The sequence below is a fragment of the Lytechinus variegatus genome, chromosome 5 (genome assembly GCF_018143015.1).
Source record: "Lytechinus variegatus isolate NC3 chromosome 5, Lvar_3.0, whole genome shotgun sequence".
Classification (NCBI taxonomy): domain Eukaryota; kingdom Metazoa; phylum Echinodermata; class Echinoidea; order Temnopleuroida; family Toxopneustidae; genus Lytechinus; species Lytechinus variegatus.
This window is the reverse complement of record NC_054744.1, coordinates 6,618,990-6,633,930: the sequence shown is the minus strand read 5'-3', so window position 1 is coordinate 6,633,930 and position 14,941 is coordinate 6,618,990. Positions and strand designations below refer to the sequence as shown.

The 14,941-nt window shown below is 36.2% G+C and overlaps 1 protein-coding gene across 1 annotated transcript in view; it reads left to right on the top strand.

The window, feature by feature from the left end:
• The first annotated feature begins 1,068 nt into the window (after positions 1-1,068).
• LOC121415157 overlaps positions 1,069-14,941 on the top strand; it is a 29,516-nt gene continuing 15,643 nt past the window's right edge. The window contains exon 1 of the mRNA XM_041608294.1: positions 1,069-3,501. Coding sequence (XP_041464228.1) covers positions 1,442-3,501 — 2,060 coding nt within the window. The 5' untranslated portion in view covers positions 1,069-1,441. The remainder of the gene's footprint in view (positions 3,502-14,941) is intronic.

Sequence of the window (14,941 nt, the reverse complement as noted above, 5' to 3'; positions counted from 1 at the left end):
TCGTTCTTAAAGTCGCTCTTATCTTACGAACAACTTTATGAAACACCCACCTGGAGGGTGTTTCATAAAGCTGTTTGTAAGATACGAATGACTTCACGCATGACTGGTGATCCTTTCTTATTCCAGGTGATATATCCCTATGTAATTGACTTACTCCCCAAGATCATGTTCCAGTCATGCATAAAGTTGTGCATAACTTTACGAACAGCTTTATGAAACACCCACCTGGGGGTGTTTCATAAAGATTGAAGTATGACTAAAGTATGACAGTATGCCTATTAAAGTTGTAATAGGGCTATTATGAAGTACTGTCACAAAGAAAAAAAAAACCCAACAAGTGTTTATCTAATGAGCTCTGTAAGGTATTCTATCCCCACATCCAATGCCCATGATGTCTTGATGCTATTCAGTGAGTCTCATTAGTAGATCATTATGGATATTGAATTCCAGGAGAGGACAAATTATGTAATATTTATGTGAAATGATTCAGCCATGAGTTGCGTTTCACATGGAGTTTTGCTAGTCATACTTCTTGATTTTCAGGATTCTGTGGGTTTCAATCTAGATATCTTTATTTCACAGACTACGTGGAATTAACTGAATCTATCTTTCTTTGTATGGTAAGATAACAGTTCATCTTGATCAGAAAGATTTTGTCTTGAAATCATCGATTACCGTGACTACTTGAGGTTTGCTTTGATGTTAAAGTCTTTGGGAAGAGTGTCATTTCAAATGATTACATTCAATAACCAATTAATTGCATTTTCATAGACAAATTGCGACTTACATTATTTTGTGAGGTTGGGCAAGGTCTTGTTATGTTAACCCTGACAAGATCAGTCTAATGATTGTTATTTTAATTTTCCTGATATCCTATTGAAATTACAATTTGTGATGGAATATTTGCCAAGTACAATAAAAGCTTCATCAGGTATTCAATAACTTTTTAATTTCCCTTTCACTGTTTCAGCAACATGATTTTATTGGAATCAAGTTTCAGTTATTTAATGTAGCTACAGTGCGAATAAGGGATTAATTTTGTCTCAACTTGAGTTTTCTGTGGTTTATACTCTTTCTTTGCTCTTGGTTGCATTTATGCGTTCGCTTTGTCACGTTGAATATTCCTCTGATTAAAAATTCTCAAGTCTTTGTTGGTTGTGTAGGTTTTATCGTTACAGGTTTATTGATTAGTGTAATCGACCATGACATTTATCTTCATCTTTATGTATCTTCGTATAACTTCTTGTCTTATGGAGTTTTCTGTTTTTATCTCTGCTAACCATGACCAACATGGAATATATTCTTAGGAATTAAACACTTTGCTTTTTGTCTTTAATGTGATACAGCCAAAGGGATTTCACATGCTTCATGTGATCAAAAGGAGAATTGATTAATATGGAACTTGGTCTTCGTATTATATGTGGTGCGAAATCCGGTCAGCATGGGTGAATGGATTGCTGAAAGTACGATTGGTAAATGGCAGCATAGACTTGATTCATCTGGTCATGAACGTTTAGATGATGAACACAGATTAGAAGGAAAGCAATACAGTTGTGAAGGAAGGTCTTATGTATGGCAGAAGAACAAGTCTGACTCGTCGCATATGTATGATCCTTTTCGCGAAGATGAGCCGCGAGTTTGTGCTCTTGAGAGCTTGAACCCAAACAGCACAATGAGGAAGAAGTTGTGTAAGGGCCAGAGCTTTGATACCAGTGATATAGAGTTCAATGTTGGTGTTCTTTACAACTATCCAAGCAGCCTTCCCCCAGAGAGTGACTTAGAAGAATACTTTGTGTTTGATGATATCCATGGTGACCCTTATGACCCAGTGAAAGGGGATGAATATTTATTGTGCCTGGACTTTTCTGGTGATGTCTCTGATGCTGTTTTGACAGTCATGGGGAAGCACAGGAGAAAATGGAGGTTCATGAGGGCCAAGCAGCACAGACTGGGCCAACGCCAACCTGTCCGTGTTGATAGCATAGAAGACACTTTGAACAAACTTAAAAAGTCTGATGGACCTGGTAAGCCAAAGACGCTGGTGATACCAAAGTCAAATACCACATCAGCCATCGGAACAAGGGACGGAGATAAGACTCCCTGTGGTGCCTTTAGACCGATCCAATCAGACCCAGCGTTGGGCACCCAGATGGAAAATCTTTCCAAAGAAACATCCACTCAGTGCAATGTTCAAAAGACAAACACCCGAGGAGTAAAAGGTGGCATGCTGAACAGGCAAAAGAGAACCATGTCGATGCCTGAGCCACCGACTAAGGGCAAGCTCAAGAAACTACAAAGTCAGATATCATCAGTATTCAAGAAGCGGGAGAGCTACCCCCATGACGAAGCTTATACCAGATACTCCAGGAAGCGATATGTTTCTTCTTCTTCCTCTTCATCTTCAGAGACCTCCCCCATCATTGTATCCTACCTTTCATCACCAGAAGACTGTGAGGATTTGGAACCGTTCGGAAAAATAGACATTGATGTCGAGGAGCTAGAGAAGGAAGCAAGTGAATTTGAGGACATTGTCGAACCGCGGTGGGTGTCTCAATCAAGTATTTTATTGACACATGGTCTGGTTCATCAAAACAGTCAAGAGGAATGTACAGAGACTGATGAATGGTTTGTTTCAAAGTCAGGAGAGTACATGTACTTGATCAAAGATTCAGATGCGGACGGTGAAGGGATGGGATTGTCAAGCAGCACACATGATTCATCTGCAGTCAATGTTGAATCAATTCCTGAGAGTCATGCTGCCATCAGTGGTGAAATAGAGACAGGTTCTGCTGCTAGCAGTTGTTGTAGGGAAAGATCAGGAGGTGTTAGTGGAAGTGATGCTCAGCTGCGGATCTCCCGGCATTGTACTTCTTCACTCACTTTAGGGACCATGAATAATGAATTCCAATTAACCGAAGCAAAACTTGGTGCTGTAAGCCCAGACACCGTCGGCCCCGGGGCAGTAGTTCAGGCTCATGGGCTTGTTGAATTGTGCAGTCACAGTGACGATATCATTAATCATGAGACTCCCGTAGCGGAGATTTCAGAGCAAGGGTATGTGACTGCTCCAGAAACACACAATACACCTGAATGTCAGGAATCTGTGCCATGCAATGATGATGATGAAAACGACAACACTAGCGTTTATTCTTCATGCGACGACGAAACCATGACTGGAAAACTTTCCAGGGACGTACACGTGCCTTCTCCAGGTATAGTCAGCATGGATACGGAGAATGTGATCGTCACTGCCTCGTTGCCGGTCGGTGCTAACTTGGTGCCTAAACCGGACTCCATGCCCATGTTGATGGATGCTCCTCCCCCTGGGGACACCACGCCTTTGGATGGAGACCATTCTGAGAAGGATGGTGGCAAACCTGAAGGAGCGGAAGAAGGTCAAGAAGGCCAACAGGAGGACGGGGACGTGAACTACAGTCAACATGTTGCTGCATCTCTCGTCAACAACACCATGGCCATCATGCTTCTTGTAGACCACAAGTTGTAAGTAGACAATACAACCAAAGTTTTGAATGCTGTGGTTGAATGTCTTCAAAAATGACTAACTTGAAATGCTGTTCTTGTATTTATTTTAACCATTTTTTTGTTTGCTTTGCTGATTTGCTGATTTCACACATTTTTGTTTTCGTGTGTGTTCAAATTTCTTTTGAAGAAGCTGTTTATTTATTGATTTGTGTTTTCAATCAAGTATTTTCCATTTTTCTAGAATTTCTTTATATTTTTTCCAATTTCTGTGGAGTTTCGTACATGAAATTGTGTTAGAAAATGTTGTGGAGTACCAGATAACGAATTTATTTTTTATTAAAAATTGGTATCCCATCATATGAATCATGTTTGATATTAATGTATCACATACTTTTTCATGCAGTGTTCTGTGGTGTTCAATTGCAATGTGAAGGAGTGGTTATAAATGAACTTGCTTTTAAGTTTATTTTTTGCAAATTATTTACTTTGTTATTGCAGAATTGATTTTCAAAATATTTGTGTTAAGTTCAAATAGCTAACATGCACATAGTGACTGTGTTGAGGAGTTTGATTTGCTTAACCAATAATTTAATGTTTTACCATACAAGTTAATTTTCACAGTTGTATTGAATTTACCTGTATATTATCTGATGAACAAGTGTTTCTTTAAATTAAGTATTTTATTTATTGTATCATACTGGCTCATAGTGTTGAGCCAAATCTCAGCAATATATGCCCTATAATACAGTGAGGTGGTATTTATTAGATGACACCTGGATAGATCCTTGTGATTTGATTGGTTGTTTGATATCGTTCATTAAGTCCATTTTGCAATGACGTCATCGACCGTGCAAATTTGGATCCATTCATCGTGCAATTTTGGATCCATACGATTTTATCCATTGGATTCACGATCGCATGCCAAAACTGCAGCTGCAGGCACCAGCAGTGCGCATGTTGTAATGACGTAACAATCAACAGACTGAACTCGCACTGCATGAACATATTTTGCATCGAAATTCATCAATTTCATATGAAAAAAAAACAATTTTCAGGTGTCATAAACCAAATAATGATTTTTTTTCATTCGTGCAATGGACAGAATACTTCATTCGGAGAAAGATGAAATAATGTTCCATTCAACTCGGCTACGCCTTGTTGAATGGATCATTTCATCTTACACCTTATGAAGTATTCTGTCCATTGCACTCATAAACATTCATTATTTGTACATTTGTTCCGAAGCTTGAATGTGTTTGCACAATTCTTTCCATTTAAGACCTTTTTATTATTCCCTTCATTTATCCATCTAAAATATGTAAGATTTGTCTATTGATATGCACTACAAGAAAGATAGAAAAAGAGAGAGAGAGATATATGGATGGGTAATTTATAAAAAAGACATCATTGCAGCATATGCAATATTTCTCTTTTATACCTATGAATGGTGCAAACATCAACTTTCATATTGACATAAATACCAGACTACAGATTTTGAGGACCACATGAAAACCAAACAGCAACAGATTTGATGACTTTTTTATTTTGATATTTGTGTCATGTGAAGTAGCAGGTGTACAATGCCTGCAAATGTTTGACTTGAACATATTGGATACCAGCACTCAATAGGTGGTTTCAGACGGCCTCGAAGTTTGTCAGTTCCAGGTATTTTCTGATCGGGAAATTTGTCCCAATCAGAAAATACAGACCTGTGATTATGGCAGTGTGAAAGCAAATCATGTGTAATCCCCCCTCCCCCAAAAGAATATACCTGCTAAATGGTAGGTACTTGTCAAAATTACCAGAACTTTGGCGGCGCGGGAATTTGCCAAGGTCGCTGGTATTTTGGCAGTGTGAACGCAAATAAGCGATTTTTAATCTTGCACCTTGCTTGCTTATCAGACCTTACTGCATATGCTCGTAACTTCAGGAACTTATCCCGAAGGGTATGTTTTGGGGCGGTGTGAACGTGAAAATAATTAACAGGATTTTTTCTTTATCAAAGCCTGAAAAAGTTCTAGTAATTTAACAGGTATTCTTGTGATTGAGGCGGTTTGAAACACCCTGTATATCCTACCAGTAAGGTATCTCATTCTCTAGTATACTCATCTTTCTTACAGGGGTAGTCACCTGTGAATTTGACAAAGATATTATTGATGATACTAGAAAAATAAAAAAATACCTTATGAAAGCATGCTCCATAAATCAGTTGGAATTCAGCAAAGTAAGCATTGCTGATTTATTATTCAAAACTCATAACCGTGAACCTATTTTGTTTACTCATCAAAATGCATCAGTGGGATTGTACGAATAAAATATGAGTTGTGGAAAATAAAGGAATATTCAAATGTATTAAAGGATCTTTAACCTGAATGCGTATCCTGGGTCAATCAGTGGCAGTTTAGTGTAGTAGGTTTCACGGTACATTGTACACCATGTATCTTTCTTGGGCAGGTGTTGGTCCTGAAAAGGACCACCCAATCTCGATGTTTCGACAAGTGTGTTCATTCTCCTGAGGACAACAAGAACACACTTGTCAAAACATCGAGATTGGGGGTCCTTTTCAGGACCAACACTTGCCCAAGAAAGATACATGGTGTACCATGAAACCTACTACGCTATTCTTCTTCGCCATGGAAACCTTCAGAAGTTATATCAGTGGCAGTTTCTAAGATTGTCCAGGATTGAAAATAGCAATTAAATTTCTATTTCAGCCACAAACTCGATCACATTTGGGACAGGGGGGCTTTACGCCACAGTAATGTAGTTAACCTTTTCTGTCCCTGACGTTCCAGTGGTTGATATTCATCTGTTATTGTTTATACTGAAATCAATGAAACGTAATATTCTTTGTAATTCACTACGCCAAATGAATAATGATGATAGCAACTGCAAATTCTTTAGGAAATACAAGGATGGCTTAAATACTTAGCAAAGTGGTCGGTCTCTTAATACATACTAGTAATACGAAAGAGCACTTTTATCATTACAAATATGGATGCACATAATAGTTTTGTTTTGCAGCATAACGTGTATTGTATAATTTTGTCACCATTTTCCTCATGTATGTTGTAAATTGAATACATGTATGTTTTTTTCACAATGCATTTGATAACTAACTGCTTCAAGTGTTTTACCTTATGTTTGAGATGTTTATTTTTGATAATCACTCGTGGGAGTATTCTACACGAGGCACTATTCTAGAAAGCAGCAATCCCTTTAACAAAAATAAGTGTAAACCCTTTCACTTTCCTTACTCAACCCTTTTACAGACATAAAGGATTTGAAAGCAAGAGTTTCATGTGTTCTAAATGCTTCTCTTGAAGTCATTTGTCATACATCATAATCACTCGAAACCACAAAAAATCTTTTGAATGTTGTCTGCATGATTAGAATGCAAGAAAAAGCCATCAATATCTTTTTAAAAGACCCACGTACAATGTAGAAAAAACAGAAAAGAGAAAATTTTATAGTGGTCATAAATTTGTCCTAGAGTGTATGACTTTATGTAGTTTTGTCAAATTTTGTTATAACCCTAGTACATTTTTTATTACAAATTAATGCAAGACAGATCAGTCAGGGAAATTAAAAGAGAGTGACCTTTTGAGGTACTATTTATAAAATGACAATGATTCATTTTTTGATGCTCTTTGCTGCTCAAAAGGCAAAGTTTAATGGGTATTGCCTAGGAAAGTTGGTAGAAAATATAGGGCATTTATTTCTGATATCTAATGGGAAAAGATCAGAGGAAAAAAAGGAAACAGGATTAAGCCCATGAGGAGTATAAAAATGGGGGAAATAACACATAGGCCTATATAATTTGCAGTTATTCTAACAGAAATATAACAATTGCAAGAAAACCACTTATTGCCCAAGGTGAATCCCACATATCAACACCATATACAGTAATAGAACATTTATTCATATTTGATGTGAAGTTAAAACAAGCGGCCACATGTTCTGATCATCCTCTCCACACACGATACATTATATTCAAGTATTGAATTTGCACAGTATGGGAAATTTCATAACAATATGGATAGAGTTGCATGTCAATTTGAATCAATGCTCTGTACACATGGATGAAATCATCGAGAGTGCCACCCACTTCAAAAAGAATCAATATATTTTTCAGACAGCACATGTGGCTCTTAAAGGGAAAGTGGGCAATACATTTATTTAGCAAAATTAACATTCAACAGTGAGAGAGGTGTGTATATGAATAAATTATTTTATTTCATGGTGAAATAGAGGAGGTACAATTTACCCAGACCCTTTGCCAGAGATACTGCAGCAAAATCCACTTCAGTGACAATACGCAGAGCTGCCAAGTAGTACTGATTTTCCGTATTTAGTACTGAAAATAGAGAAGAATGCTGATGGTTTCATGCAAAATACTGATTTCTAAAGTTTCAGTTTATGTGTTGTCTTATGGTATTCCTGTGAAAATACTAATTTACTCACCAAAATACTGATTTTCAGTCTTGAAAATACTGAAATGTTCTTGTTCAGGCTAGCAGCTCTGCAATAGGCAAGGTTATATTTCAAAAGAATATATACATATTTAAGTATAGTGATAAAAATCAATCTAACACATGGTGAGTTAGAGTACATATGAAACCAGGGTGTAAAGAAATTTTTAAAATACTTTGACAGCTGGATTAAAAAAAACACACTATAATTTATTATTGTAAATTATGAATTTCAACCTCAACGGCATTTATTTGAGCGACGTTGGTTCAGAAATTCAGAGTGTATGTTATCAAAGACAAAAACGTTTAGTCTCATGTTGCAGTAATGTTAAAAATGCCACCCTTAATTGAGTAGAACAACTGAGAATTTGATTTATGCAAACATATATCATATACAGATGGGGGGAGGGGCGCTAGGGGGTCATGGCCCACAAAAAAGTTTCACGACCAAAAAATTAGAGGAAAAAACTTCAAAAGAAGAAAGAAAAGGAAGAGAAATAATGAAATTTTATTGTTTTTTGAAAAGTATGTCAAAATTTGTACAAAAGTAAGATCTTTTATTGAAAAATTCAAAAATTATGTTCGCTCGCTTGCATCTTTTAGATGCTAATCCATCTCTGCCATATCTGGCCCCCTCAATTTTTGTTTATTTATTTATCTATTTTTTTTTTTTGGGGGGGGGCTCATCATCCTGCTGGTGATGTGTACATTGAGAGTAAATCATTTAACATTCATTATTGAACTTACAATGTGTAAGTTTCTATTTAATTTGAGGATGCACTATGCTTTCTCATTGAAATAGTGAAAATTTCATACTTGAGTTGGAGTTAGGAATAACCATGTATATTGTGATTAAATTTGGAGTGAAAACTTATATTCACTCTTTTTTTTAGATGGGGGATATTAAACTCAAAGCCAAAGGCCTGAACTCCCTTTTGAATTCACTCCTGGTAGGTGGTTTCAGACCGCCTCGAAGTTCGTCGGTTCCAGGTATTCTCTGATCGGGAAATTTACCCCGATCAGAAAATACCAGGTATTTTGGTAATGTGAAAGCAAACTACGCGTAATTTCCCCGAAAGTAAATACCTGCTAAATAGTAGGTACTTGGCGAAATTACGAGAACTTTCGCGGGGATTTTTCCAAGGTCGCAAGTATTTTGGCGATGTGAAAGCAAATTACGGGAACTTTTTATCCCAGCGTGTTGTTGAGCGTCGTTGGGCGCCGGAGCTGTGGGTGGCTGCTGGGCTAGTGATTTTGAATCTCGCGCCTTGCCTGCTTATCAGACCATACTGCGCATGCTCGTAACTTCAGGAACTTATCCCGAAGGGTATGTTTCAGGGCGGTGTGAATGCAGGAATAATTAATGGGTATTTTTCAGCCTAAAAAAGTTCTCGTAATTTAACGGGGATTCTTGTGATCAAGGCGGTTTGAAACCACCTACTAAGTAGGCCTACTATGAAAAGTCCCATAACAAACTATAGAGCAAGAATGATTTTCTGCTACAATTGTCTGAATTGAAACCACCTATTGAGATTGTCCAGAGTCCAGGAAGACAATGCTGTTGTGATCCACCGATTTTCGACAAAGACTGCTTTGTCATGAAGGGCTGTTTGACAATAGATTCTCAAAGTTCCAGAAAGCGTCTGCGAACACTTTCTAATATTAGGGCCTGCCCACCCCCAAACAAAAACAAACAATCATAAACAAAAGTCACAAAAATTTAAAGTCATGGCAAAGTGCCCACCAAGTCGTACATTCATCTTGATAAATAGGAGGAGGAGTGCCATAAAGATCAGGTTTCATATGATTATCAATCAAGTGTTAATCATGAATTATTACCTCTAGCAGATACTGGTACCTACCTGAAGTACCAGCCGTTGTAAACGTTGGATATCACTGTTTGACTCAGGAACACTTTCCACTAGGTGATTTGACAAATCTTTCACTTTGTGGGAAAAAGTTGGGTACCTTGTGAAAAGTCAGAACCGAGTCTTATGTGTGTGTATCCCCGCAAGCAGTCTCTCATTACCAATTACCACTTTTCATCATACACTCTAAATTCCAAGGACTTAAAAGAAATCCAGATTGGCTGTGAATAGTGACCTGAAGAATATTATTTTAAGATTTAGATTTAAACCTTGTTGATTCAAATATAAATCTAAAAGATTTGAATTTAAATCTGTTGAGATTTAAAAGTTAATCCTTAAGATTTAAAATAAATAAATTCAAAATTCGGATGGTCACTCAATATTCACAGCCAATCTGGATGTATTTTAAATCCTTGGACTTTGTAGAATTAACGATAGGGAATGAAGGAAACAGCTATGAAAAGACGCATGGTGCCTTTGCGTGTAGCGGGATTCATGCAAGAAGATGCGGCATAGAGTTTTGGCAAGATGACCTTGTATATCAACCTCTAGCTCTTTTACATGAACTGACAAATGATTTTGACTCAATGGTAAGAAAAGGAAATACTTTTTTTTATTCTTTTGCAAGTTTGACTTAATTTTTTTGAAGAAGTTAGTATTCATTATCATAACAATTGTCTGAGAAAATTTAGGAAATTCAAAGCTTGATTGATTTTTTTTATAAGAACTGACAAATAAGCTTGACTAAAAAAAATAAGAAAATGCACTCAATAATATAATTGATTGAGAAAATTTTGAAAATTAAAATATTAAGAATATTAAAATATAAGATATTTTCCATGGAAAAGAACCATATCTGATTTTTCAGTGGGAAACGATCAGAAGTGATGATCTCAGAATCCTCAATTTTCAAGCAGTATTCGGATATCTAGAAGTTCTTCAAATAGGAGGCAAAATAATGCAGTCTAATTTGTGTAGTTGAGATTAACAAATATCATAAATGATACAATGATGATACTGTTCACTGATAGTAAGTGCATTATAACCTTGTTTATGCAACTTAATAGAAAAGAGTAGTTTGGTGAGTTGTAAGTTTTCGATTTGTCTTAATTCACTGTTAACAAAGATCTTTTCCTTCGTGGTTTCATATTCTTTCAGCATTGTATGTTATATCATGAAGAAGCCATATTAAATTATTATAATCATATAACTGAGCCATTTCATCAAGCCGTTTGTAGGTTATGAGTGACTTTAATAACTACTGGTGATCCTTTGTTGTGGTGAATGTTATTCACCATTAAATGTTCATCAGTGAATATTTAGCGCGTAAGAAAGGACCACCAGTCGTTCTTAAAGTCACTCTCATCTTATGAACAGCTTTATGAAACACCCATCCTGCCTGTCCTCAGTATATGTATGCATACTGGTCACATTCATGTTTGCAAAAATCAAGATTTAAATGTAATGTTGTGAAAGAGTGTTTCAGTTGTACAATCATCTTTATCATCATCATGATTTTCATCATCTTCATCATCATCATCTTCATCATCATCATCATCATCATCATCTTCATCTTCATCATCATCATCATCATCTTCATCATCATCATCTTCATCATCATCTTCATCATCATCATCATCTTCATCATCATCATCTTCATCATCATCATCATCATCATCATCTTCATCATCATCATCATCATCTTCATCATCTTCATCTTCATCATCATCTTCTTCATCTTCATCATCATCTTCATCATCATCATTCTAAGCCTCATCTTCAGATTTTCAATAATTACTTGATATCATCATTAAGATATTTATCATAATTGTCACAATTATCATCTTTATCATTATCAACAACAAGGAATAAATGATTTAAAAAAATGTTGTGTTGGTGCAAGAATACCCTTAGCAAAACATTTTCGCACACCGTAGTCAATGCAGAAACCTTACGCAATGCTCTTATGTGTGCTGCTAAGTGCGTTTTTGCGTGCATGCAATGCACAAAAGTGTGGTGTTAAGGGCGTTCTTGCACCAACACAATGTAATATCTTGATCCTCCTTGTTTTGTTCCATTTGAGATGTGAAGGAGTATACTAAAGAGGAAGAATGAGGTCATTGTCCTTATCATTTTAATAGTGCTGTTTTCAGCAGTCCTAATCTTGCTTTGTTATATCGGAAGACAGTCCTTTTGAAAAGTACATTCATAACACTAAAACTGTACATGTAGTAAAGCAGAGAAACTGCTATGTTGCAAAATTTATTGTCATTTAACCCCTCAGGATGATAATTTTCACCTCGTTTTATAGCGAATGATTCTTAGACAGTTACTGTCAACTGTCAATGAATTTGTAATACTGCCCTCTGTTGTTGGTGTGTGTGGAGTTTTATAAATCACCTGAGATTGTGTCGAGAGAAGAACACAAATGAGAAACGGTGTTAAATACAAAGGTTCAAATTAGGAGAGTAACTGTAAACTGCCCTCTGTTGTTTATGTGTGTAAAGAACAATACAAGAAACGATATGAGAAAGGCGATTTTAATTCTGTGGTCTTAAACCAGGGTGTATTTCTTTCACTATTAGTGCTTATTTCAAAACATGTATTGATAAATAATTCGACAGGGAATGAACTTGAATTACTGCATTAATAAACCTACCGTTTGTGTAAATTGAAAACATTATTGTGGGTTCACTGATTAAAAATAGGTTTTAGTAATTTATAATAACAAGCTCAGTAGAATATTTTTCTGGTATCGCATCACAATTTGCTCCACATTTTTATCATGACTGCTGCAGACAAAAAAGACTTTTTGTGTAGCAGACTCTTTTTTTTTACAGAGGACTGTACAAAACTCGGTCTTATGACCAAAAAGCTAATCAAGTGGAGGGGAATTTAAAAAAAAAACTTGAAAAAAAAGCTAATCAAATTTTGGGAAGAGAATTTATTCCCTGCAAGTATGAATGATGTACACTGTGAGATATCAAGGATCTACATTTATTAAATGATTCTTTGTCTATATGCATTTTGAATTATCTGTTATTAATGGAGGAAATCTTCACAAACCATTTTTGGATTGTGGCTGTAATAATTGTCTTTAATTCTCAAAATTTGCTAAAAACAATGGAAAGGTGAAAACCCCAATCCAGCTATCATGTAGATGTGGATTACACTCTTCCTAATAAGGTTCTTGCTTGTAATCTTATTTGATTTTAAAGGTAAATGCTAGTTTTGGTAATGATATCAAAATGAGTTCGTACAGAATCCAATGAAATGACCACCAGTGTCTGTTTGTATTATAAAACGTATGTGCCAAAGTATTCTGGAAGATATTGTGTAATTGCTGAGAAATCAGCAAATAAGCACAGGATTCGGGTATAGCGTCGGGCCCGACATTCAAAGCAATAATTATGCACTGTCCCACATGTGCTTTTCTGTGTTGGGGATCTTCAGTCTGAACATTTTTCAGCATAGATTTCAAGAGTTCAGTTTATGTCACTACCAGATCTAGATCCTTGATGATATACTGACAATTAAGCCTTGTTTTACATACTTTCTCATGAAATCAGTGTTTACTGCAACTACTGGAATTTCTCTTTAAGTTCAATTCAGTGCAGTGGTGTTCATTTCCTGTATGAAAGCCTGTATTTGTAAAATCGATAATTTTTTTTTCATGGGCTCCATATAATCTTGTGCTATTTTCAATCAAATACACTTAATTCAGTTCAATTCCTGAGATCCTCAAGACTTTTGGCCGTGTTCATGCTTCCACTTTTTAGGCCAGAATCAGCGTTTCCATACGTGATTAGTCCAAAACACGGTTGCGTCCATGCTTGCTTTCATTTAAACAACGTTTCAAAACGACGATCATAAACTCACAAAACGGTGCGTTTGTAAATGACGTTTGACCAGAATCAGGCTTTCTGGGGAAGTGTAAACAGAACCACAATCATAAACATGTTTAAATGACGTCATTTGGTACATGCTTCCGATGAGATGAAAATCCGCGGGCAAGTACAGTTGCAATGCTCCATGGTCGCATGTTACCTCCGCATTGTAACAACACTCGGAAAAAAAACTTTCAAAAAAAGGCGCGCCCAATTTGACCTCACTTTCCTGCTCAACGGATATTACGATGCGAAGCCAGCTGGAGATTGTGATTTCGCCTCTGAAAAGTTAAGCATAAACAGCACTCCCAAAACCATGTTTACAATCAGCAATTTGAATCGACGTTTGAAAACGCTGATTCTGGCCTTGCAATGGAAGCGTAAACGCACCCTAAGACAGACGAAGTCATAGAAAATAAAGCTAATCTTTTTATGTTCCGGACACAGACAAGGAGTAATATAAGAAAATAAAACATTGCAATATCTATATACAGTGCGTCCCAGAAAAAACGAAACCGAGATTTAGCGATCATTTATCATTACTTAATCATAAATAAAATAGACAAATGACCTACCAAATTAAAGCTTAGAATCTCTTCTTTCATCTGATATTACTTAGATTATTTCTCATTCACGCCTGAGTGAGCAAATACAATTTGAAGAAAGGATATCAAAAACTCATTTGGCGGGGGGTATCTGGGTTTCAAAAAGAAAACCACATTTTTGCAAAGTTCAATATCTCCTCTTTAATTTGATACCTACATTACAGAAAATGGTCAAGAAATAACAAAGTTCTGGTCATTTGAAATAAGGCTTGAATTTCAATAATTTCATAAAATTAAGAGGTTCTCCAGGCTGGCTTTCAAACTCACTCGACACTCTGTTTTGTTGACGATCAGCCATGCATTAAATCTTTTGTTCACCATGCGAAAGCTTCTGTGGGAAACCGGTGAAAACACGTTTATCTCATGAAACTATGGAAATACAAGCCTTATTTCAAATGACCAGAACTTTTTTATTTCTTGACCATTTTCTGTAATTTAGGTACCAAATTAAAGAGCAGATATTGAACTTTTCAGAAATGTGGGTTTCTTTTTGAAACCCAGATACCCTCCGCCAAATGACTTTTTGGTATCCTTTCTTCAAATTGTTTTTGCTCACTCATGCGTGAATACGAAATAACCTAAGTAATATCAGATGAAAGAGGAGATTCTAAGCTTTAAATTGGTAG